Source organism: Sphaerodactylus townsendi, linkage group LG03 (assembly GCF_021028975.2).
Source record: "Sphaerodactylus townsendi isolate TG3544 linkage group LG03, MPM_Stown_v2.3, whole genome shotgun sequence".
Lineage (NCBI taxonomy): Eukaryota > Metazoa > Chordata > Lepidosauria > Squamata > Sphaerodactylidae > Sphaerodactylus > Sphaerodactylus townsendi.
Window position 1 is genome coordinate 35,563,510 of NC_059427.1, and position 27,759 is coordinate 35,591,268.

The 27,759-nt window shown below is 40.7% G+C and overlaps 1 protein-coding gene across 17 annotated transcripts in view; it reads right to left on the minus strand.

Annotated features, from left to right (window-relative positions):
• FOXP1 (forkhead box P1) overlaps positions 1-27,759 on the minus strand; it is a 641,222-nt gene that overhangs the window by 103,937 nt on the left and 509,526 nt on the right. For all 17 annotated transcript variants that reach the window (XM_048490247.1, XM_048490263.1, XM_048490248.1 and 14 more), the window contains 2 exons: positions 16,029-16,188; positions 6,794-6,998 (listed from right to left, as the gene is read on the minus strand). In XM_048490247.1, coding sequence (XP_048346204.1) covers positions 6,794-6,998; positions 16,029-16,188 — 365 coding nt within the window. The remainder of the gene's footprint in view (positions 1-6,793; positions 6,999-16,028; positions 16,189-27,759) is intronic.

Here is a 27,759-nt window from a genome sequence, read left to right on the forward strand (position 1 = left end):
CCTCCGTCAGCATTCTTCCGTGCATTACTCTCCTCGTCTTCTTATGGACAAAGAGGTAATTCAATCGCGCTCGGCTGCAAATGGATGGTGCCAACTTCAAATACACCAAAGAGAAGGAACCCGCCGCAACTGCCCTCTTCACTCTTGAGACACCCACCTTTTTATATTTTGATGGATCTGAAGAGGAATTTTAAGCATCATTCTAGCTATACTATAATGACAGTATAATAAAAGAAAGTGTGTATTTATTAGTTTCACGAGAGGCTCAGCTGTACTTTCTGCTTCAGCCTAATACAATAGAGAATTGTGCCGCGACTTTCTTCCTAAGCAAATGCTTTTTAAAGTCTGCCACATTAAAGTGCATCTAAAACTGTAAAAGGACCAGCATGTTCTAGATACAGATTTGAAAAGGAATAATTCAAGAGGCAGTATTTTAACCCTGCTTTATAAGTCGCTTAAGGAGTTTCCACATTCACACAAACAAATGCAATATTTATTTTTTTAAGTTTTATTAGATTTATGTCCCACCCTTTACCGACTGTTGTTAGGCTCAGACAGCTAGCAGTTAAAAAAATATACTCAGTAAAATACATAATATAGATAATGCAATTTAAATATTACTGAATTTTAAAATCCATTCTGTGCCCTATCACACTTAACATGACACAGGTTAGCCAATCAGTGAGGGAGGGAAACCACAAAGGAAGACAAAACTCAAAACCAAACAACTGAAGAAACAAAGAAGATGGGGGGAAGGAAGCCAGCTAAGATGCAGCTGTGGCTGCCACAACCATAGGCCTTGTGGAGCATCTCGGTCTTGCAGGCCCTGTGGAATTGAGCCACATCCCTACAAGTTTCTAAGCTGAACATCTACGAGGTTCTAAACTGAACATTTATGAGTCTTTTAAATTCCTGAAAATAAGATTCACCTTTCACAATATGAGAGATTCAGGTCAGAAACCATCAAGAGGAGAAGCATCTACTAAAAGCAAATCCAATGCTTATACTGCAGTTTTGCGCAGACAAATTTCACTGAGATCCTGGAAACTTGTGTAGATCTATCAAGATAATCACGAGGCTGACTTCCCATCTCAAAGAAGAATACCACATGAATCACCTTTCTCTTCCACCCAGAAAAATGATGGCTTGGATCTAATGAATCAAAAACACAATATGACTTTCCCTATTCCAATGTCTAGGTGGAAACCCTGAAAAGTCACAATGGCCAGGGAACCTTAGGGCACTTTCATACACGCAGAATAATGCACTTTGAATCCACTTTCACAATTGTTTCCAAGGCCCATTCCGCACATGCAGAATAATGCACTTTCAAACTGCTTTCAGTGCTCTTTGAAGCTGTGCGGAATAGAAAATCCACTTGCAAACAGTTGTGAAAGTGGTTTGAAAACACATTATTTTGCGTGTGCGGAAGGGGCCCAAGTGGATTTTGCTATTTCGCACAGTAAAATCGAGCTGCAAAGTGCATGGAAAGTGGATTGAAAGTGCATTATTCTGCATGCGTGAAAGTGCGCTGAGAACAACAGCATGGAATGTGACAGGGTGGAAATCTCAAGAAGTCCCTCCTATGTGATAATAGGCTTGCATCAAAGCTAGTCATCACAATCCTGTTACCAGACTGACCCATAGTGGGTGGGTGGGGCTTTGTTTATAAAACAGTCTCTCTACTCATCCTGCCAAGCCTTGGGGTACCTAGCCGTGCAGTGCCCATTCTCTGCATTGACTAGTGTACCCACAAGGACATAAAACCTGTCTGGACTTGCCTTCACCCATATCTGCCTTGCAAAATATTTGCCTCACTCCCTTCCTAAAGGAATTAAGTTAAAACAATGACTTCCGTGGTGGAAGCCGGTTTCCACCCCCAGCTCCACCCCCAGCCTGCTTCGCTGAAACAAAGAACTTGCGAATGTGATTGCTCTAGGTCAGGGGTAGGGAACCTGCGGCTCTCCAGATATTCAGGAACTACAATTCCCATCAGCCTCTGTCAGCATGGCCAATTGGCCATGCTGGTAGGGGCTGATGGGAATTGTAGTTCCTGAACATCTGGAGAGCCGCAGGTTCCCTACCCCTGCTCTAGGTGCTCCTGCAGCACAACACTAATCTTTTCTTTCTCTGACTAACTTCTCACCAAAGACCACCTTGTTTGCATTCCCATTGTCTTACAGCTGTGACTGAGTCAGCTCCCAGCCACTTTCAGGCACTCCCTGGCTCAGCCCATTAGTTTAAGTGCCCAACATTAATTCTAAGTACTACACACATCAACTTGAGCATCACCGCTCAAGCTGATCCCTTCTCTCATCTTTCCCTGGAAAGGAAAGACTTCCCTTTGTCTTGGGAAATTAAGGGCAGCTCTGCATAACCCCGAGGGCCCCCTCTCCAAACATTCAGTGTTGAATATCTCTGGACACCTCTCTGTCTGTTGATACTGTCCCACACATGTTGCTTCGTCTTCTACCAGAACTTAGTGCAGGATGCTAAGCTCTGTTCACTGGATCATTCTACTCTAACATAAGGTGGTATAACTCTTCCCCACAATTGACTCCACTTTTCCAAACTTGTCCACTCAACTCTACATATATCCTAGGACTCTGTGTGTATGTGTATGTGTGTGTGTTCTGCTTCTTTGATTACTGTGTGCTTGTATTTTTTCTTTTAATAAAACTTGTTAAACTTCCACAAGTTCTCCTGCAGATTTCTTGCTAAAGCAATTCTGTGTAAACTTTCGCAACCAAGATTCCAAGCTTGCCCAATCTCTCATTAACCAATGTCTGCCCTTTGCTAATTTCCCCACTCTAAAGGGGCAGACCCCAGAATTATGGGTAACACTCCAATCCCTTCAAGATATGGACATTTGGCCATGCTGGGCCTCTGTAACAGAGGCCAAACAAAACGAGGATGATGAACAACAGAAAGAAGGGAAGAGGCAATCTGACCTCTTTCCCATCTCCCTTGCTTTGCAACTAATAATGCTAATGAAATTGTTGTCATAGGGAACAACTGTCACCATAATGGCAGCAAGAAGAGGCAGAGCTAGGGAGAATGAAAAAGAAACTCAGTTACCATCTTCTTCATGCTGTGCCAACATGTTCTAGATGTCACTGGCTGCAGAAGACTCATCTGTAATAATCATCTAAGTAAGCAAACCTCATCATTATAAGCTAATACAAGTACATCTTTGAGACAAAGAAAACAATTCAATTATCTCAGTAAGATCTTTCTATACATGTTCTGGAGGAAGACAAATACCACTCTAGGTTAACCAGTCTGATCAGTAAAACAGCAATCCGTTGGAACACAGTTACTAGAAAGTTATCCTAGCACACATGCACAGCGACTAAAGCAGGTCACTGAGTAATAAGAGAACCAGTGTGGTGTAGTGGTTAAGAATGGTGGACTCTGATCTGGAGAACTGGGTATAAATCCAAACTCTTCTTCTTCTTGATAGAGTCAGAGTGGTATAGTAGTTAAGAGCAGGTGCTCTCTAACCTGGAGAACCAGGTCTGATTCCCTGCTCTGTCACTTGAGCTGTGGTGGCTTATCTGGGGAACCAGATTGGCTTGTGCACTCCAATACATGCCAGCTGGGTGACCTTAGGGTTGTCACAGTTCTTCGGAGCTCTCTCAGGCCATCCACCTCACAGGGTGTTTGTTGTGGAGGGGGGGGGAGGGAAAGGAGATTGTAAGCCCCTTTGAGTCTCCTTACAGGAGAGAAAGGGAGTATATAAATCCAAACTCTTCATCATAAGCATCTATTTTAGTGGGGTTGCTGTGAGGATGTGGGCATGGCTTGAATATATAGGGGAGATGTTACCCTGAGTTTATGGCAGAAACAGTGATTAAAAAAAAAACCCTAACGATAAGGTCTATCCCAGCAGACCTCATCCTATCCGAGCCTGACAGAAGGTGGTAGCTACAACCACAAAATGGCTGCCATAGGGGGCGAAGACAATCACAAAAATTAACAGAGTGAGATTATTTATAAATCTGATAGTAGCTGTTCAGCATTTCAGACAGAAGCTTTATTTAGCAGGATGTCTTTTAATATCAACATACTGTTTAAAAACATTTCCTTGAATACACACAAAACTGGTATACAAATTCAGCTAGCCAAGAAACCCACATCTGGTAGCTATTTGTCTTTGTTTCATAGCATCTAATGCAGTGAGCTTTCAAGGCAGTGTAAGTATTTCAATCTAGGTCTCCCAAAGTTTAGTCCAACACACTAACCAGAACACCAAACCTGTTCTCACATAATATGGGTTTAAAATATACCAGATATGTCACAAGCAAAACAACCCAATATAGGATAGAAATGCCTGTAAAAAGGAAGACCTACATGTGCAACAGACACCCAAACTGCCAAGATCATAAATTCAGTCTTTCTGTTGCAACTTGGAAGAAGCCATGACAGTTTTTAGTATATCTCATCCTCTACAGAAACCCTGTCTTCTGGTGCTACAACAAACATATTTCATTTGACAGACATGCACAAATGTACACCAACAAAAACCAGGACCAAGTCCTCCCAGCGTAAGTAACAGACACTATATATGATAATGTCTCAATTTTTAAGAACACTCTTATGTATTTTACATCTATACATGACAGCTTTGTTTTCTTACTATAGGAAAGACACAAGATGTGCTTATGTACTTGTCTTACCAACATGCTTTCAAATCAGTTGACTAGGAAACACTATGGCCAGGAAAGGGGGAGAGGGGAAACCCTTCCCATTATTAGAATGTGGAAGTAATTAACAAATTAATTCCCTTCCTATTTTAGTCCAACTTCGTTTTAGTCAAAGATATTCTTCTCAGTACAGAAGCATAAATGTTTCTTCACCGACCTGCTCTAAAAGATAACTGCCTTAACTCCAAAGGGCTGAGCCAACTCTACACAAATCAACAAAGCTTGTTACAGGTACTGTTTCTGAAAGCAGATACCCACCTGACCCCGGGTTGTATGACAAAACATTTCTCAGGCTATATTATACATACATATCATATTGTATGTTATAATTATTAACATAATGTAACACAAGGAGCAGCTAGTAAGAAAGAAGAAAACCAAGGAAATACCTAGAAGCCCCTGTAAACCCTGCTTCCCCCAAACCTAATCATAACAACCAAGAAAGATCACAGTTCAGTCAAAAGAAGTATGGAGACATTATAGAACCCTAATATTAAGGTCAGGTTAAAGGCTAAGAGGGAGGAGATAACAAGAACACTGGAAACTGAAACAGTGATACACTATTTTTTGTGGGGCTGCAAATTTATTTCTAAGTGACACTCACAAAATGCACTTCAAATCCACACTGACCTATTATGTCACTGCTAATGGATATAGTAAGGATGGCATATCTGGTGGATAAGTCGATCAGTGGCTGTACTAGCCATGATGACTGAAAAAAAACCTGCATGTTCCAAGGTAGTAAACCTCTGAATACCAGTGCTAGGAAGCAGCATTAAGAAAGACTTTGGACACAATGCCCTATCTATTGGCCCTTCATGGCAACTGGTTGGATACTGTGAAACAGGATACTGGATACTTGCGTCCTTAAGAAATATAGATGCAAAATGTAGGAAGCCTGTTCATTTTGCATATCAGAACATGAACTGGCAAATACTGAAACATACAATTACTGAAAATGCCATCAAGAACAAACAAATGCAACTCTAGCTTAAGCTTCTAATTGTTTATTTTCTCTTGAGGAACAGAGAAAGCGCAGCAAAAATATAAAGGCCATTTCTAGCACCCTACACCTCTCCAGTATTTTTTAGCCAATGCTGTTGTTGAAAAAAAAAACAAAAAAACAACCCCCTATCTTTTATCTATATAGTCTTTAAAAAACTTTGCGCTCACCACACTACTTTTGAGGGAAACAGAAAAATAAAAAGGAAAATATTTCAGCCCCCCAAGCATAAAGTATATCTTTGAAGATGAAGTTTGGTGAGTAAAAACAGAGAACAAGAGAGCTTGCAGAATTTGATGGAGGTAAGAATTACATAAAATGTATGCAAACATAATAAAAGTCAACTGTCTGGTTTATACACTGGCTAGGTACCCACCAAAAGCCTCCTGTCAGCACAGGAAGACTTCTCCACCTCCTGATGTAGTCCCAAATGTTGCTCCAATGGTTATAGTGGACCCCCGTCCCAGTCCAGGAACAACGTGAAGGGAAAGCTGAAGGTCTACAGTGGGAGGGGAGAATCAGACAAAATCTCTCTCCCTTGAAAACGACAGAAATTACTGGCAAGCGCCAACCTATCACTGAAGCAGCTAAAACTGGATACAGGCTCACATGGCCAAACATAATGGCACATCACAGATGCTTCAGCAGTTCCCATTATAATCACAGGCATTTACTTTAACAGATTTAAAAGGGTACTGTTAATTCAAGACCCACAGATTAAGCTATATCTGTATACATTAATTCAGACCACTTATGTGGACAAAAACATGTTGGCCAAGGTCAAAGACATAACAGATAGCATTTTTTTTTAAAGAGTGACAGTAAGTCAAGGTTCCTCATTACCTTAAGAATATCGGTAAAGATGTTTATGTCTCAAGACCATATTCAAAGCTCCAAGAATTAAACCATCGCAGATACACTCAGATCACAAGACCTCCTGTGCCAATTTTGCTTTCATTTCTACTGTTTAACATATGAAAAGCTAAAGTCTCAGCAAAATAACCAAGCAGGCCTTCATGCAACTACCTCCACCGTAAAAAAAAAAATATTTCTTTGGACAGAAGTCAATGAAAATAGCACGTACCTCTCTCTTTTAGGAGTGTGGACTGATAACTGTCCATTGGTTGAGGCATGTGGGTTTATTATTAAGGGTGTCTTAGAAGATGCTGAGGAAGAGATACACGTTGTAGATAGATCCAAACTGCTGTGGTTGTTGCTTACAACCTCCTCTGCTGTGTGAGAACCTGTCACTTCTTTCCAGAGTTGCTGCAGTTCAGTTGGGATCATGCCTGGAAGAGGATTGGATAATTAAATACATTTAACTGCTAATTTGGCTGTCTTCAAGCAGCAATTAAAACTGAAGGCAGTAAACAAAACATAGCATCCGAGGTCCTTTTTCAAAATGCAACGAGACCAAATTAATACGATTGTATATATAATCTCTTCTCCAGACCTATCACATACTGAGACTTGACCATCCTAATTTTATTTACTTACTTATTATTTACTTATTTTAATGCCTAATAATGCCTATCAATCAACATTATATACAGCAATACTTTCCTGCAGTTAAGGTACACAGATATGTAAACACTTCAATGTGCTTTAGTGCAGTTACAAAGAATAATGATAATCAAAGGTTTACTTTTTAAAAAATAAAAGCAAAGTTCTGGTCCTCATGTTCATAGACACAAAAGGCTTGAAACCTGCAACCCACAAGCAGAAACAGCAGTTCTGCCTATGCAGGACCTTGTACAACACCAAGCACCTTGTGCCCCCGCACCCCTCCCCCCCGGCGCCTGGTTCCCTACATATTATACTTTATGAACAAGTGGAGAAACAAGGAGGGAATACAAAAAAACTGACTTAAAATCTAAGATGATACGATGTTTAAGATGAGAAAACCTAAGATGATAGAACTTGTTGTATGGCCTCAAAGACTTGTTTATCACCAATATTATCTAGGCCTTAATATTTCTTCTGTATTACTTCATGTTTTATGTTACCCTGCTTGGTACTCTAGATGGCAATTTTATATCACATGACTGGAGGAGGCGCCAAGGTGAGGGAAAAAGTTAACATGACCTGTTCCATACTGGCATGGTCACTTCCAATCCCCTTAGAAGGGGAGGTTTCCACTTGAGGTATTTCTTGAGAGATTTCATATAGTAAAATAATTCCTAGTTGTAGTCTGAGGACAGCCAAAGCCAAATAAATGCAACTTCCTTTTCTGAAAGAAGGTGAATAAATTGTAGCCTCTTTATAGAGGAAAAGAAGGTCTTCAAAATAAATGTATTCATCTGTGTTATTATGACAACATGAACCACAATGTGACTAATTTTGCGCTTAAGTTGTAAATGATGACAAATAGCTTTGTTATTAAATACAGTTTTTATTAATCACTTTTCGACGTAAATTATGAATTCACACTGTCTTCATGAAATGCTTTTAGAATTTTAACAGTCAAATTGATTATACTATGATTATTTCATTAACACACTATCTTTCTCATTAATTTTGGTTTCTAGCACTGCTTGTTTAATTGATGGATGTGTCTAGTGAAAAAAACTGCAAGTTTCTATACAAGTAACACTATTATTATTACTGTCATCCCTTGATCAGTGCTAATGAGCCATTCGAAGTAAAATGAAAACATCAAATAATCTTTATATTTTTAAACAAAATGCTGTTTAACATGATCAAAACGGATAGTCAAGTTTTAGGAGATTTACAGGTTCTCAGCTCAGTTGACCACATTTTCAAACAGAAAGCAGCTCAAAATGGCTGATCACCAATGCCATATTTTGACCAGCTTCCACAAAATTTGACATATTTTTAATACTTATGCAAATTAAAAAAAATACAAATAGGAGTCTGGTAGCACCTGAAAAACTAACCCGCTTTTATTCTAGCATCAGTGAATGTGAACTAGAGTCTACTTCAGATGCATCTCATATTACCAAAGTCTAGCAGGGATATTACAGGTACAAATAAAAATCAGTATTTTTAAATAAAAATCAAGTAAACCGATATAATGTGGAGATCTGGAAGTGCGGGGCCAATGGATCAAACTGCTTTGCTCTAAGCTGTTGTATTCCATTGTCCCAGGAGGGGAGAATCTGCCATTTTCAGAATGTATATCCATGGTTGAGACAGACAAGACTTACCAAACCTTAAGGAATTAAAATAAAAGCAGAATGCATTATATTCATTTGAAACACATAATAAAAAACGCCAAGGTCTAAATTTAATTTATTTTTTGTCATTTAGAATACAGTGGGCAGATAATCATCTCAACGTGATCAGCCAAACATCTTTACTTTGCTAAACTGTTAAAGATTTTAATTATGCTAGCTTTGGAGAGCACTGGTCTAATGAGGCGATAGACTCCAGAGAAGTCTCCCAAAAGTGGTTAAGAACTGTGAAATGAGTCTGATAGGATTTTTTTTATATTCACCGTGGATCGTTTGCATATCAAAGAGGAGTAAATTATTGCACGATAGACCAATAACCTTCCCCGCCTTCCTGAGAGTAGCATTAACAAAAACAGTTGGTCTTCGCAAGTGGGCTGACTAAAAAAAATAATGCAAAAATGCCTTGAGTGTGTGCAATTAGTATATATTCTTTAAAAAAGCTTTCATTTATACATTAAGCAATCAGATTGCCTTATAATATACCTATTTCCCGAAAAACTGTTTCTTTCTTCTTTTTATAGCAAAAATCAAAATGCCAACTATATTTTGACGGATTTCATCTGATGTGAGTATATAGTTATTAACTATATTCAATTATTACACATCTCCTGAAATTAAACCTCTCAAGCAATTTAAACAAAGAGAAAGGTCACTACACAATCCGGTGTCCTGTTTAGCTGCAACCGAGCTATTATTTTCACACACCTTGCAAAGTGACAGTGTGGGATGTATTTTTAGCTAACACGCTTGACAGGCCTGTCTCCACACTAACAATTACCTGTGAATATGACTGACCCTTTCACCACTGTTTACTCAGTTGAAACAATAGTGAATGGACTTGTCTGTTGATGATAACATATTGATACTAGATCACAAGTCAACACCATTTTTATTTTGGGGGACAAACCGACATGAACAGAAGGCTTCTGCTATTATTATTTCTTATTAGCTTAGAGCTCCCCAGATGCATCACTACATTTTTCTTTTAATGAGACAATGATAAACGGTAGCCTGATTTTTGATGGTCTGGGACATAAAAAAGATTTTAAATATTGCAGATAGACTCTCAGTATATCAAGAACAAAGGATGAATTAACAAGTCACAACACCTACAGCACGGTTGGTTTGAACTTCAGACGGAAGAACAATTGGCTGCTAACATTAATGACAGCTGTCTCTGTACGACATAATGCGAACAAAGCCCACGATTTTGATATAAAAGGCGGACAAATTGTGTTTAATAGCAGCTGGGACAGAGCACAGGAATTAGGTTTACAGGTCCAATGCAATTAGGCAACAGCATCCAGCAGAATGTGCGTTCAATAGCGAGTTTAGGATCCGAACATCTTTATTTCCTACCAGAAATACCAAATTTTCCCCTTTGGTTTTTGTTTCTAGATACTTAACTCCAGTTGTTTTGACTGCTTTTCTGAATACTTAACTCTAGTTGTTTTGACTGCTTTTAAAACAGGGCTTCTCTTATTGCTGCCATGGCACGCATTTGAAAATGATCAACACTTTTGAATGGAGGAGCGAGCAAGATTACACAGAACGTCATAAAACTGGACGTGCTATTTTGCATTAGAGAATATGCACACATTATTTAAAATAGAGGGGAGGGGAATTTATTCAATATTTACATTCTGAAATTAGAAGGGAGAAAAAGCCGTGTAAACTGTGGCCACTTTTGTCAAAGTGACCAATATCACTTGACATCTAAAATACAAGGCAGCAATTGCTTTACTAGGATGCCTTTCGAAAACACACGCATACTTCCAGTTAGTAAAGGTTCTTTACGTACTTCAAAACAGTTGCCAGTTATGAAAAGGGGCTCTATAACAGAAAGCATTCATTGCCAATTATTATTACAAACTGGCACTCTCGCTGTATTTCTTTCTCCTCCAAGAAGTCTCTTCTTCATTATGAGAGAAAATGCAGGCACAGGCTTAAAAAATGTATGTTGTGGGGACAGTTGACAGATTGCTGTGCATGGAACTCGATTTTGCAACCACTGATATTCACTGGCTCAAAGACAACTGGAGGAGCTCAACCTTTTCTTGTCCTTGTACCTCCATACCCAGGTGACCATGTTCAAGCAAGCAGAAAGTTGATTTAAACCTCATAATGGCATCAGTTTTAAGCCATCGGGTCTCTGTGTTCAAAAAAAAGAATGTGTTGTATTCGGACCTGCATGAATTCTCAAGTTACATTGTTTCTTCTCCTCCTCTCTCCAGAGAGACTTGACACTAATAAGTGAGATGAAGAACGGGAGAGAGTAAATCACTATTTACTCTTTTTGTTGCTAGCCAAGCACTGAGCAAAATACCATTTGTTTATGTTTGGCCAATATCTGGTGCTTAGGTGGACCCCCCCCCCCTTATATATGCTCGGCCCTAATGTTGTCAGAACCAACAGTTATACTACACCAGGAAACCTATCAATCAATGCCATGACTGTTGAATTACCTACTGGTGTCTCTGATGTGTTCCTGCACAGATTACACTTCATGCATCACCACATTCATTTCTTTTACATTACACATGAGCGTGTCTTGTCACTGCCCAATTGCCCTCTTTTGGACAGCTTAACTGATGTACTATACAATGAACCTCACGAAGCAAAGTTAATAGTGAAGGAACTGTGGGAAAAAAATCAGAAAGGCTGAAGCCAGAGTCCAGTAGCTGGGTGTGTAAGAACAGCGTGTGATGTTTCTTACCAATAAATCTGAAGGTATAATTAACTTGTGCTATAATATTTTACACGTACAAAATAGAACTAGCCTACACGACTTCTCTTATAATTTGTTCCCAAGGTTTTTTTAAAAAAGTTAATTTTTTGAAACCTTCGCAACATCAATAATAAACCACAAGCGAAGTAAATTTCCAGTGGTCCTCCTCCTCTTGAGAACAATAGGACTTGGGAACTGGTAATAACTGCCTCTCGCATAATGCCCCTAAAGAATTTAGGATTGCCAATTGATACACACCAAGACTAGCAGCCTTTGAGTTCACAGTGTAGTTGCCATCGCTCTCAAAAGATGACATCATAGTACTGTGTCCAAAGGGTCTGTGTGCCGCACTGGGAAACTGTTTTGCTTGCAGAAGATTCCAGGTTCAGTCCCTGGCGTCTCTAGTTAATCAGGGAGTAGATGATATGAAAGACCCTCCACCTGTGATTTTGGAAAGCCACTGACAGTCTGCTTGATATATTAAGTGTCTGATTCAGTATATTTGGCAGCTTCATGTGTGTCGTGTCCTTTCTCTGCTGCTAAATTTCACAGCAGGGGGCAAGTGACAAATACCCAAGAAGATTCGGTGATCAGACAGATGGGGCATCCTGCTCCACGCATTCACTCTGTCCACATAACGAGGGAAGCAGGGAAAGGACAGAGGAAAGAACGCAAACACAAAATCTTCTCCATCTCAAACAGAATCCTGGGGACAACTGAACAACCACTTTGACAACACAAGTAATTGGTTGGCTGAGAAAGAGAGTAGTGCTTGTAGGCAGAATCATTTGGGACACCTTGTAAACCACATAATCCTTGTTCTCTCACATAGGACATATAAACAAAGAAACAGGAAGGGCAGGGAAGCAAATTCACTTTAAGTGTTGACAACTAGTGGAAGCCTTAAAACTTTTTGACTAAACCAGATCAGTCAACTGAGTTCAATGAAGCTTTTGAGATGACTATTCGAAGTTAACATTTAAGAAGGGTGGGGGAGAGAAAAGGCCTCTGCACAAAAGTGACGTTAACGCTTTACTGATGAACTGAGGTTAATCTTCAAGGGTTTATTTAGAACAAAAAGTGCATGCATTTATTTAAAATATTTTTATGTCACCTCTCTAAATTTATTAAAGACAGGCAGATAAACCCATCTTAAAGACAAGAAGATATCAAGAGGCAAACTATTGTTGTTGTTTCCCTAAAAGAGAAAGGTGCCTCAGAACCTGGGTAGAGTGTGATCTTACCATCTAGGCCTCCGGTGGGCTCAGTTGGGGGGGAGGGTTTTCGCCGTCTGTCTGATATGGTTCCTATAGTTTTACTGGTTATTGTTCTTGGGTTTTTTAAGTTGTTTTAAATTATTATATTATATTAGTATATTTTCATGTTGTTTGCTGCCCTGAGCTCTTCAGGGGAGGGAGGGCCTATAAGTTTAAAGTGTGTGTAAATAATAAGTAAGTAAATACATAAATAAGCAAGACCCAAGTGGGACTATACCCGTGGTGGTGAACCTTTGGCACTCCAGATGTTACGAACTACAATTCCCATCAGCCCCTGCCAGCATGGCCAGTTGGCCATGCTGGCAGAGGCTGATGGGAATTGTAGTCCATAACATCTGGAGTGCCAAAGGTTCACCACCACTGGACTATACACATCCGCCCATGAGATCCATTCCCTACTTGCTCTGAAGATGTTATCCCACCATACAGCACTGTCAGTTCTTTAGCCAGCATCTATGCCTATGCCTTTAGCAATTGCTGAAGTTAGACAGCACTTCTTTTTGTGTTGTGGGGCACAGAAACAGGCCTGGCAATTAAGTCAACCCTACCCCCACCACCCCAGCCCAAGCTGGAAATCCCAGCATATAATGTGTACCAATTCAGTTTTTAATAAGAAGCCAGAGGGCAAGGATCATCCTTTTAATGATACTTTTTGTATAGCACCCAACTATTAGGCACCTTATAAATAATAAATATTATTATTATACCACAACAAGTAGTTGTAACGTTCTTACAGAAGGTGTGCAAGGAAAGCCGGAAAAGACCTCTCATTGTGGTTAATTTTAATAGATTTAATTCTACTTTGCCATGTTTGCAAAGAATATTGGGCGGGCTGCACTTATAAATGTTCTGCTCTTGTTTGTCCTCAGAGCAATTCTGCAAGGTTAAAAAGGAGTGTTTGCGGTTTACATGTGGGAAAACTGAAAGCAGAGACCCAAAAGTGGCTTGACTAAGGATACCTAGTCTAGTCCTAAGTGTCATCAAGTTGCAACCGATCTATGGCAATCTCAGCAAAGGGTTTTCAGGACTAGTAAGTAAGAAGCAGAGGTGGTTTGCCGTTTCCTTCCTCTGCAGAGTCTTCCTTGGTGGGTCTCCTATCCAAGTACCGACCCTGCTAAGCTTCCAATGTCAGATGAGATGGGGCTACATCATGCCACCTTCTCTCCCAGATCCTATGTTTACTGAGAAGTAAACCAAAATATTTCAGTGGGCATGCTCAAGAGTACAGTGACTAACTGAGCAGCTTTACAAGTGTTTCAAAATCCTATCTGTTTAATGGTCCAAAATAGAACTTAGCAAAATCTGCTCACAGATAACCCATGATAATAAGTATTCCTGTAGTCATATACACATTAAATCAGTGGCGGAGCAGCAAGGGGAAGGGGGGTGCGTTGCGCAGTAGGCGCATGCCTGGAGGGGCACAAAACTGCCCCAGCTCCTCCCCCTTCTCCTTGTGACCCCCCGCGCAGCCCCCTTCCCACATTTATTTATTTATTTATTGAATTTAGAGGCCGCCTTACCCCCGAAGGGCTCGAGGCAGCTCACAATGTGGCTGTGCACTAGGACAGCAAATCAATACAACAATACAATTTACCTTAGTTCCTTTTCTTTTTCAAGTACTTTTTCTAGTCCTTTTCTTTTTTCTAGCACTTTTTTCAGGCTGAAAAAAGCGGCCTATTTACACTTCAGGCTCAAAAACGGCCTGAGAACTACAGTTCCCAGAAGATCTTGGGGCTCACAAGGTCTCCTGGGAAGTATAGTTCCTCAGGCAGTTTTTAGCCTGAACTGTGAAGAGGCCACTTTTTTCAGCCTGAAAAAGTACTAGAGAAAGAAAAGGAACTAAGGTAAGTGTGGGAAGGGGGGCGGAGGTGTGTACAACGAAAAGGCATCGTGGAGGGGTGGGGGTCGCGGGGGGCCATGGGGGGAGTGGAAAAACACACTGCGCACTGGGTGCAGTTTGGCCCACCTACACCTCTGCATTAAATTAATGCAATGTTCCTTATATGGCGCTGCCTTCAAGGAATAAATTTTCTAAACAAATAATTCAGAACAAAGACTATTAAGAGTAGAACAAGGAAACTGTTAGGAAACTGAGCTGTCCTACAATTTCTGATCCAAGTCACCATTGCTATGACTGCTTTTCTATTGCGCTTTCATAGAATAACTATTTAAGAAATGGTTCCCCCACTTCACTTAGTAAGATGTGGCCGCTCCTCCTCCTTCCAATCTATCCGTGCTGCTTTTGCTTCCAACCTCCTCTTGCTGATGCATACTTGCACCCAGGCCAGATGTACAGACAGAATCTTGCATCCAAGTCATATGTGATGCCCAAGATATTCAAATAATTTTAGAAATTTACTTGGAACTATCTTTTTTTGGCAAACCATTTGAGGTTGGGTTTTGTTGCCATCAAGTTTTCAAGGCAAGAAACTTCAAAAGTGGTTTACCATTGCTTGCCTATATGTAGCGACCCTGGACTTCCTTGGTGGTCTCTAGGGTTGCCGGCTCTGGATTGGGAAATATCTGGAGATTTTAGGGGTGGAGCCTGAAGAGGGTGGGACTTGGAGAAGGGAGGAACTGCAGTGGAGTGTAAGGCCACAGAGACTACCTTACAAAATCCAGATGAATGGATCTCTTTTGCCTGGAGATCAGTTGTAATAGCAGATCTCCCAAATGCCGACAACCCTAGTGGTCCAGGACTGATCTCGCTTAGCTTTCATAATCTGTGGAGATCAAACTAGTCTGGGTTATCAATACCAGGCCTGTGAGGCTCTGAAAACTTTCACATGTCTTCTTCATGAAGCAACAGAAGCTGGTAAACTGGTCTTTAATAAACCTCTGTAAGCAACACACTTATCTGTATTGATTAAGGTATACTGATAAGTACTGATTAACTCACAAATCTAAGAACAAAAGAAAATCAGCTGGGTGTTTGAGGGTTGTGTTCACAGAGAGAAAAAGAGCCAAACTGATTCTCCAGGAGGCTTGCTAAGCTACACATAAAATGGGTGGGAAGCATCAAGAACTCTATTCCTAAGACTGTATGCCTTGCCGATGCTGGCCCTGCTGGCCAACTCACTGAGAAGCCTCCTGGCACGCAACAGTAGCCTTGGAACATACCTTGAGCAAGAGGCTGCAGCGGCAAGGTGGGCTGGCCCGGCTGAATCGTTAGCAGACCTTGGCGCTGCAAAGACAGGATGTGCTGTTGTTGCAACTGTTGCATCTGTAAAAGCTGCTGTTGAAAAGCCAGCTGCTGGGATGTCACCTGTTGCTGCTGTGGCTGTAAAGAAAAAGGGGGGGGGGGAGAGAAGCAAGTTAAGCAATTGCAAATGCTTTCCACTTTAAAGACACAATCCATGAAATCAGAGGAAGAGGATATTAAGAGTGGTTAAAGTGTCAGATTAGGACTGGGGAAAACCAAGTTTGCATCTCCACCCAGCCACGAAACGTGCTGCGTGACCTCTGGCCCATCCGTTCCTCTCCATATAACCTAGCCCAAAGGATACTAAGCTAGGCTTTGCACCTGTAAGCATAAAAACATAAACTCTATTCCACGCGTCCTTTTTAACTGTCCTTTCTACATTAACAACTGGGCTAAAATTTTTAACTCTCTCCTTTCCAAAAGGAAAGGGCAATCTGACAAACCCAAGGGTATTATTTCCTTGGGCAAATCAGAACCCAACTGTAAGGGAATTGGCTGCAAAGTTTCTGCAGCCTGCTATGAGGCTCTGCCAATTTAGCCTATTCAAATGTTGATCTTTCAGATTATGTTAAATATCTCATCTCTTTGTGTCCTGTTTATATTTTTGTACTTTTACTATATGGCAATAAAGGCTTTGTTGTTTTTGTTTGGTGTGAGGATAAAAGAGGGGCAGATGGTGTACACTGCATCAAGGTCTGCTTGTGGATACAAGTTAAATAGAAGATAGAGATAAGGCACCGAGTAGACATCTTGGAAGCCTATTACTGTAAAGCAGACTTGCACAACGTGTAACTTAGCAAGCCAAACGTAACCTACATATCACACCCAGAGCTCAAAAAGCTTTGAGGAGCAGCAGTGGCATAGTGGTTAAGAGCAGGTGTACTGTAATCTGGAGGAACCGGGTTTGATTCCCCGCTCTGCCGCTTGAGCTGTAGAGGCTTATCTGGGAAATTCAGATTAGCCTGTGCACTCCAACACATGCCAGCTGGGTGACCTTGGGCTAGTCACAGTTCTTCAGAGCTCTCTCAGCCCCACCTACCTCACAGGGTGTTTGTTGTGAGGGGGGAAGGGAAAGGAGTTTGTAAGCCCCGAGTCTCCTTACAGGAGAGAAAGGGGGGGGATATAAATCCAACTCTTCTTCTTCTTCTTTGTGACTTGATCATTCTCCAGGGTTAAGACTTACTTACTTAGTTCTGCTGGGAGGCACTAGGACCCAAATGGAGTATTCTAAAACAAAGATGGTCCAGCATGTGGTGAACTAAGTTACAATTTTGGTTTTTTTCTTTTGGTGAGAGAGAGTACAGCAAGCTACATCCAACGTCATGGATCACAAGCTGTGCAGGTCTTGCTTACTTATTTTATTTATTTATTTACACTGCCACGTTCCTACCCAATGGGGGCCTGAAGAAGCTGGAATCATTCTCTTCTCCTTCATTTGATTCTCACAACAACCCTGCCAGACAGGTTAAGCTGAAAATGTGCCTGGCCCAAGGTCACCCAGTTCCTTATCAGATCACAGAATCACTAATTGGTTTTCAAGCATTACTAATCTTGAGGCCATGTTTGAGTTCTACCTTCAGTTTGATTTATAATATTTATGTTCTGTTCTCCAGATAATATGTTCCATAAAGTGCTTCACAACAAATACTGTATTTGATCAAAAGTAACAATTCAAGACTACCCTCCTTTAAACAAATTTAGGCAGCACATAAAAATCTCTACTTTTTCAGAACAACGTGCATGGTTCTCTCCCATTTTATTCTCCCCAATGGCCTTTGAGATAAGGCTAACTGAAAGGTTCACGACGGCCCTCATGGCAAAGAAGGGATTTGAAATACCCTTCACTATCTCACAATCATGGAATTACCTTTACCAAGTTCACATAAGTTCACTCTATCAGCTATAATGTACCTATCTTATATTTGAGGCTTATACGGCGGCACCCGAGCGTTCTCGGACTTCACCCACTTTCTGCGCAACCGGAAGTCCTATCTTGGAACCATCTACACCAGGGGTTCTCAACCTTCCTAATGCCGCGACCCTTTAATACAGTTTGTGTTGTGGTGACCCCCAACCCTAACATTTATCCATTTTACAGATGGGGAACACTGATGCAGAGAGTCTTAGGCGACCTCTGTGAAAGGGTTGTTCAACCCCCAAAGGGGTCGCAACCCACAGGTTGAGAACCACCGATCTACACTGATAAACAGCAGTTCTCTCAGTTGTCAGACAGAGGGAGGTCTCTCTCAGTCCTGAGATCACTTGAACTGGAGATTTTACCTTGAGATCTTCTACATGCAAAGCTTGAGGTCTACTAGTAAGGCAGGGGTCCTTCCAATGGACACACTAATCAGTAGTGGAAAGCAAATCTGGTAGCCCCAAGTCTCCCTCTATTTTCTTGTATGTACGGGAAGGGCTACTATTCACTGTGATGGGGAAAAATAAAGCAATTTATTCAAAACGTTACACAGGAAAAGAAGTCATCAACGAAAGCTATAGGGTCATAACTTTATGAGGCTTCTAAAAGCAGCCTGACCCAGAAGCAGACCTGTAGGGACCAAAGGTGCTAAGGGAGCCAACAGTGGTCAAAGGAAGGCCCAGGAAATAAGTGGTCAGCTAGGATCTGACATTGTATGGTCTGAAGAGGCAGGAGAAGACAATATAGGGACTGTGAAGGGCCCAGGCAAGCAATAATGGCTTACTAAGGTGGGATGTGAGTGACATTCACATGCAATAAAAAAAATTAAAAACAAAAGTTTAAAATGAAAAAGCAGAACAGTCCCCAAGGTAAACTAACCAATCCTGCCTCAGGGTGGTCTGATTTAAATCAAGGCAAACAGGAAAAAAGGCCAATTTAAAAATGTAAAAAATCCATTAGTATTTCAATAGTTCCAAAAATGAGTGACACTTATTTGTTGCTGTAAGAATCGAAGTGCATACTTGAAACTTCAACAGTCTCCATACAGCCTCAGACAACATACTGAATATTTCTTAGCTATGTAACTTAATATTTTTGTATCTTAGAAAATGATACTTTATTTTTAGATGATTTACTGTTCATCACCCCATACAGAGCTTGTTTTACTACCTGAAGACAGGACACATTTTTTGTGGACAGATGCCGAGTACGCATGAACACCAATAAAAAATATTGGTAAATTTCAGGTCCATCGGATTTATTAAGCTATTTCTGAAAACATTTGGGTTTAAAAAACCTTTAAAAAATTATGTTCTCCCCTCCTGCTGTTCCCTAAGACCTCGGGGGGGGGGGGGGGGACTGCCCCTACCAGCACTTTCCAGCAGGAAATAGTTCCTGCATGCTATGCTTAGCTAGCTCAGGGCTGCACGCAGGATTCGGCCATCCTGTTCCTCACAGGGATAGATCGTGTATGTGGCACTGAGTTAGTTCAGCGTTGCATGCAGGATCTTGCCAACACTTTCTCCCTCTGATGCTTTTCAAACTCTGGTGAAGGACAGATCCTATATGTGGCGGTAAGCTAGTTCAGTGATGCATCTGGATCTGGCCAACACGTCCCTTGTTGATGCTTTTCAAGCTCTGCAAGGCTCGAAAAGCACTGGCAGGAGACAGATTGCTAAACATGGAGATCTCTCTCCCCCTCCCTTCTCTGCTGGCTCATGTGGGCTTGGGAAATGGCAGTGGAGGGGAGGAAGACTGAAAAAGCCATAAAAGTTGAATGCTATTCGGCTTTTCGTTATTTGGCTTTTTGAATACATGGGAGGGGGGTTAATCAGTAAAAGAAAATACAGATAAAACCTGATATGGCTTTTTGGGGTTTTTCTGTGATTCAGGTTTACCGAACCACCAAGTCTAATGCTGAGCGGAAATAACTCTAGAAGGCACTTCTTCTTTCCAAGTTTCTTTTCTTCTTTAGTTTGTCCCTTCCCACCTTCGTCATACAGTTATTCCTGTCTTACAAAACTATACAGCCTCCACAGAAAACAGACCTGACTGGATTGACTGGGCAGAGCAGGAATAAAAAGTCACCATGACGAATCAGTGGGCAACATATGGTGTCTTGCTATTAGTTGACCTCACGGATCAAGCCAGAATATAAACTCATGGATTACTGCACTGTATGATGATTGACAGACATTTTCCACACAGCTTTTTTTCTTTTTTTTAAAAAAGGAGCTTTGTGCAAATATCATAAGAGGATCATACGTTTAGTTTAAAGGGATTATGGCTTGGAGCCCATGTTTGCCACTAGAAGAAAGCACTTCCTCCGTGGCTTACTGACAGAGCCTCTGTTTTGTATGCAGAATATTCCAGGTTCAATCCCTAGCGCTTCCAGTCAAACAGCTTGGGTAGCCTTTTCAAAAACCTCTATCTGAGACCCTGGAGAGCCTCTGCCAATCAGAGAAGGAAATGCAGGCCTCAGTAGACTAACGGCCTCAACAAGTACAAGAAAACTGGATGTACTCAGGAGGATAAAATATACCAGTTCACCCCCTCCCACAGCACACCCCTACTTCACCTGCAATCATTTCCTGGGTACTAGCAAATGCACAGGGGTACAGTTTCAGGAGGCCCAGCAGACTGTAGACTACAAAGAAGGTCCTGCTCTGAGTGGATGCTAATGACCATTTAAAAAGTATTGGAGGCAGATCAGAAGGCTAGTTCATACAGAATGTACCTTAGAGTTTTATAGGTCAGAAACCTTGAATGGTGCCCTAATGCATATAGTGTATCCATGTACATCCTATAGAATCAGTGAAATTTGACCCCATCTACTTGTACCAGCCAACAGGCAAAAAGTAGCATTTTGATTAAACTAGAGTTTTAGTACAGTTTTCAAGGGCAGACCCATGCCAAGTGCATCAAAGCAGCTTATTGTGCATGTGAATAGCAATGACTAAAGCTCCACTTTTTTTACTGTGCAACGGGCTGAAAAAAGGCTTTAGGCCAAAGACACTACCCAAGCCTTTGGAAGTCATTTCATACTCATCCAAAGATGTGGCTGGTCCATAGAATCTCAATTAAAAGAAATAGAAAGGCCATCAGTATATTGACACCATTCTCCACAAAACCAGAAACTATCTTGAGGTTTAGATTAGCAAGTAAAAGACAGGGGATAAGACTGATCCCTGAGAAAAACGATAGAAGAATTTTAGTGAAGATGAACTATCATTCAATATTACCATCCTCTTAAGAAGGACTACAAAAAGGAGAGAGAAGATCCAAAAGAACCCTGTAGACCTTACAGCTGCAGATAGAACCAGGAGAATCTCTCCTGGAATAAATGTGAAATTCTGCATATCAAAGTCTGATAAAAATGTCAGTGTGTTAAAAAAAAAATCCATTCTTAACTACAAAGCAGATAGAATAATTCCAGCAACTGCTGTTTGGAATTTGCCAAACTCCTTTAAACGACATGGTTTTTTTCATATTGATGGCACAAACTAATATGTACAGATCAGTCATTGACCATTGGCTCAATTTGTTCTAATGTACTATTCTTTGAAAATTACAAATTCTCTAATCCTTGTTCTACCGTGAAAATGCACTGAGTGCTGGGGTTCTACGTGGAGGTATAAGCAGATGAAAAGTACCTCACTGTAATGAAATAGAGTTTGCAGGAAAGAGGCTCCACCCAAAATCAAACCATGAATTCTAGTACCCTGACATGGCAGTCCCCCCCAAGTTGCATAATAACAGCATTTTGAAATGGAGGAGACAAAGTATGCGATATGATGTGGGTGTTACTGTTTCAAAATCCCAATACCAGTATATAGCTTTGAGCCTTGAACACTCTGGCTTCTGGATCTTTCCTGCAAAATCTGTATGGATTTTCTTTTAACCCGATGAACAAGGCTCAGTTTAAACACTAGCCATGTTACTATGAGATTGATCCTAAACCAACATGGTATAGTGGCTAAAGCGGCAGATCAGGATTTGGGATACAGGGGTTCTAATCCACCCTCTGTCATAGAAGCTCCCTGAATTATCTTGAGCCAGTCACACATTCTCAGCCTAAGCCTCAGGTGTCAAACTCGCAGCCCTCCAGATGTTATGGACTACGGTTCCCATCATTCCCTGCCAGCATGATGCTGGCAGGGGATGATGGGAACTGTAGTCCATAACATCTGGAGGGCCGCGAGTTTAACACCTATGGGGCCCTAAGCCAACCTATAGGGTGGATAAAGGGGACCTGTTGTTCCTTTGCTTGCTAGCTGAAAACATGGCAGGATCCTACCCATTATATCATACACGTTTAAGTGGAATGAAAAAATAATCCCATGTTATGCTCTGTTTATTTATTAGTCTCAACTACTGAGGCTCCAATTGGTTAATTTATTGCATTTTCTTAGTGGCACTTTGTCCCGCGATCAATCAACCCACGATTCTTTCTGCTGCATTATTCCACTTTGTTACCACCTTAGTACTTGGGGGGGGGGGGGTTAATTATTTGCCATTAGAAGAAGACTAAGTTGCCTTATTCCACTGAGGCTTGAACCCTGAACCTTTGAGGTGCAAAAGAACATGTTGCTTTTCTCACTGCCGTACCCAAGAAGCTTTTAACTACTCTGTTTATCACTTCTGACATGAATAAATGAGAAAGAAGTCAGACCTTTGAAGAAGAAAAACTTCATTTAATATTGTTAATTAGCCATGACAAACGATGAAATAACATTGTAAATCTTTCATAGGAACAGCCACTAGATTTTAATTACACACATTCATAATTTAGCAAACAACATCTTACTTGAATGTGATTGTTTAATATGTACAGTACTCGAGGCTTCGGAGTCCTTAATTTGGTCTCACTTAAGGAAACCTCTAAGGTTCTGCTCGTCGCGTCTTTTATTCGCTTTGTTCTTTAAAACCCACCCAAAGAAAAGCCTTTGCAGTTTTGATAAATATCTCTTTATTTTTTTGTACAATGACAGGAGGAAAACTTTGGTTGTGCAGAACATCAATATATCATGTCTGTGTTTAGCAATCCCTTCAGCTAGCCAAAAAAAAAGAAAGAAGTTAATGTAGATTTCCTTAGTAATTATCTGAATGATAGAAAGATAATAGCGCAGAAGTAAAATAAATAGAAGGGAATTATCTAATATCCCTAATCTGTTAGGAATCACATGAAGGTGGACGTCTGGAATGCTTTTGTAGCTAAAACATTCGCAGAAAGCAAATTAACCCTTGGCCAATAGACATGTAGGACCCATTATGACATCAGCCTTTGGTGAGAAAAAGGAGGTGGGGGACAGGGTGAAAAAGAAAAAAAAACCCTACTACATTATGATTTTTAAATACAGGTCCTCCTCCCAATATAAACTGGTTCTAAGAAACAATTATTTCCTCATTCATATAAGGTAGGAAAAAATCTGAAACAGGTCATACGTTTTGGAAGAAAAAAATTAGAAAACAAGAGAAGCAATGATTGTCCTGCCTCTCAGAAAATCACCCCAGATACAGTGTACAAGGAATGCCTCCTCTACACGCAGTGAAAAAACAGATGGACATTCCTGAGGAATGCAGTTCTGTTCCTTTACCACCACCCCAACCCTGAAATAATAGATGAAGGGGGGGGGGGGTATGTGGCAGCATGCATAACACATTTCAATTGACCGAGGTGGGGGAGGGACCTGAATTCAGAACCAGGTCACAAGTGAAGTGCAATAACCAGCCACCTGAAACACCTCAATGCCACCTGTGACATTAAGTAATACTTACCTAAACTAGGTTAAAGAGAAGTGGCAAGCATCTAATAGTACTGAATCCTACAAGGAATTGTCGAAGGCTTTCACGGCCGGATTCAACTGGTTCTGGTGGGTTTTCCGGGCTGTGTGGCCGTGGTCTGGTGGATCTTGTTCCTAACGTTTCGCCTGCATCTGTGGCTGGCATCTTCAGAGGTGTATCGCAGAGGGAAGTCTGTTACACATATACATCTCTGAAGATGCCAGCCACCGATGCAGGCGAAACGTTAGGAACAAGATCCACCAGACCATGGCCACACAGCCCGGAAAACCCACCAGAACCTATAAGGAATGTTTTTCATGGTGAGAAATTGGCAATTTTTGTTTGGAAGTTTTTGTGTTGGTGGAAATGGGGTGGTGGTAAAGGCTGAATGTCTGCAGCCGCCTGACACCCTGTTCAAGCACAACAATGCTTTCCAGGATAATATTGGGGGGGGGGGGGGAAGAGAAGTGATAATTTCATATAGTCACTTCTCTCTCCCTGCACAGTCCTTGCAATTGCTACCTTGAAGATCCCAGGTTCCCTTTTTTTTTTTTTTGCTTTTCTTGGATCTAGGCCAAAAGGCCGTATAGTCAGACATTCTAAAGTATGGCAGAAGTGGCCTCAAAACACATTAACTGAATTATGAGATTGTTCTTTTTTTTTCTTCCCCAGGACACTGAAAAAACGTGTTTAAGACATTTTTACTACTCTCTAGGATGCTCATTACACCAACGGTAACAGCCAGCTTATGAGGGTTCTCATGGCATGTTCATCAGAATGATTACAAGCAGGGTTATCATATCAGCCTGCCATATGCATGTGACAAAAAGCTGGGATCTTCAACAGCGTGGCATTGGTTTCCCCACACACTTGGATGGCTGACAGTATTACTAATATAACTTTACCATTAGTATGCTTCCTGTCACCAGTTACAACTTCTAATCATGTTCATTTAATCTATTGCTTAAAGGAGTATTTAATCATCAGAATTTACTTGAGTTGAAATTAACTTGCAGAATGCCGCTTTCAAAGCTGCAGAATTCTGATTTGTTTCACCTTGCGGAAAGCGTAACGCAGAACCTGTACGTGAAACAAAAAGCAGCCCAAATGGTCCAGCATTCCTTTTGTTGTTATAATGCCAAAGAGGTTTTATTCTCCAGGAGTTGCAAAATAAAGCCTCCCACCAGTATCATATTAGCAACCAATTTCAGACCTATTACTGTACCCACTGAGTAAGTTAATTGATTTTCTGTCAGAAAAACCGAAATTGACAGTGAGAGAAAACAAACATGTAAATAAGGCAAAAAGGCAAAGGGGAGCAAGTTCTGTTTTAAACCAGCATGTCCCAAATGATCCAATTGTTCTTAGTTGTTTCTCAAGTTATTAGATTAATATAAATCACAAGGATAGTTAAACCGGTGTTTAATAATCTGTTTGGCATCTCAGTTACTAATCCTTGTGAAAAATTCATACTGCAAAAGGAATGATTTAGCCTGAGAAAGCTCCTTGCTTCAGACAGGCCAGTGGCTTCCCACTTTACTGGAAGTTAATATTTTAAAACCAGCTTTATTTATATAAGCTGACTGATGCCTGTTCTGTTGTCTTCACTGCTATCCTCCAGGAAAAGCTCATGAAAGCTCTTTCTCCATTTAAAAAGCCGGGATAAAAAAGTATACAAGCCCATTGTCCAAGAAAGAACTTAAAAGCAATGCACGTTGCCAAACTGTGCTCCCCACCCAGTTACCAAACACAGGATACAAGGCAGTTTGTTTACTTCTCACAATTGAATGCATACAAAAAAGGTCTCGGTGCAGTCCTGTTGTCAGGTCAGTAGTCAGTTGTTAAAATGCTGAAATATCCTGATAAAACTTGCATTTTTGATCCCCTCCCTAAAGCTGCTGTCAAAGGTCTGTTTTCCTTGCTTGGGTTACTCCCTTCTGCCGAACATTAATTGTCATAACTACTGGAGGACAAACAGGCTTTTAAACAAAACAATCTACTTAGCTCAACTTTGAATGTTTTTTTTTCAAAGTGTCCTTTAAAAAAAAAATCCACTTTTGCTTAGAATCTCTTCTATCATTTCATTCCAATTTCTGGGTCAACAAACACCTTTGTTTCTCGCAGGCCAAACTTTTGGTGAAATCAAAAAATACGAACAGCACACATTACCTCGTGAGCCATAGATCCAAAATCCAGTTTCAACGAGGTAGTACTATAAACATGCCCTCCACCCTGCTATAAAATTCCATCTAACTTACAGGGAAGGAGACTTTTAAAAAATGCTATGTATGGGGTGCCGTTTATATCTCAAAGCTATCTTTGCTTGTTTTGTTCTTTTTTCAGATAATGGGGCAACTCTGTGACGAACTAACGTGTGTGTGTTAGCGAATTAATGCAGGCGTGCCAACTTTCTGAATGACGAGTTCACACCTGGTTAAGACTAACACCAGTCTACATAACAAAACAGCATATGAGAATCTGACTGCACAGACACATGCGCACTGGCATGCATTGTATGTTTTCACACACATGCGCAGAAACATGCAGGTGTCCAGTTGAATGCCAATTTAATAATGCCACCCTCTTTAACCTCACAGGAGAGGTCTGAAATCCATTGTTTGAAGCAGGCATCTCTTAAAACCATCTGGTTAATTTTTTAAAAAAAATCAGTCCAGTAAAAGCAAAGGGGAACTGACCCTGGATCTCTTTTTTACCGATCATGTTATACTCCTCATCTTAAAACAGAAATCGGATTGTAATTTTGGATACTGCAACATCAGAAAGTGGGACCACAGTAAATCGGTCGCGTGAGATATTGAAATGCCATCACATTGTCCGAGTTCCCTGCTTGCCTTTTTAAAAGGCAAAAAAAAAAAGAAGTATTTTCTTCTCGTTCTGAGCCATCATCTCTGTGTCAGACACGCTCTCCTGTCTGACAACAGCAATTTAGAAGAGTTAACTTTTATCGTTCATTCTGCTGTGTAACTTTCCCCTTCAAATTTCTTTATCTGCCCTCTGAGCTCATCTGAACTTTCATGTTCTCCCAGCATGCAGGCTTGCATTCAAAACTATGTCTAATAGACCAAATAAGAGGTTAATAAGAAGTGGCAACAGAAAGGGGAAAAAAATACAATCCCGGGTAACTGATAAGAATGACAGTGGCAGCCCTTTATTGTTTGTCTTCAAATATAGAGTTAAAGATCTTTAAAAAACTAAAATTTGACACCTTTGAAAAGGAAGAAGCACAAAATAACAACAGGGGGTTATTGCCTGGGAGCCACAGGGGAAAAGCTCCATAATTCTTATTCTCCCTTTTGAAGGTTGTTAGAAATCTGATTCAAAAAAGCAGCAGCAGAAGGAGAAAGCCTCTTGAGGCTATAGGCATTTCCTGTGATCATGTATAATGCGCTTCAAAAGTGGGTTTTTACCAGTTCTGTTGATCAATTGCAACTCCTTCATATTCCCTCTTTCTTTCCCCCTTTCTGTTGTGTTTACATCTGATGCGACTCAATGACAAGCGCTGTCTGAGGCTGGGAAACAGGCCTGTCATGTTGATTTATGGGTGCATCAAACCACGACTTGTCCAAACTGAAGCTCGCAGTTCATTAATTAGAGAGTTGTGACTTTGAAGTCAGCTTTCAGACTGCGGTTTTTAACATTTGGCTTAATTTATATGCTCTTGAATGTGGATCTCTAAGGGGAAAAAAACTGAAATTCCCTTCTTGTCTTTGAACTTCTTTTGACCGCACAATAATCATTTCTTTGTCCAGAGTGATGCCTGCATCCCAGAGTCATTAACGCGCATTGAACTGCCACTGATGAGTAAGCCCCACTGAATTAGAAAAACAGCCAGGAAAACAAAGCTGAGAGCATTCTGCTCAGTGATATCTCACAATTACATGCCTTCCCTCCCTGTGCCATTTCCATTTTAATTACTGTTAGTCCTT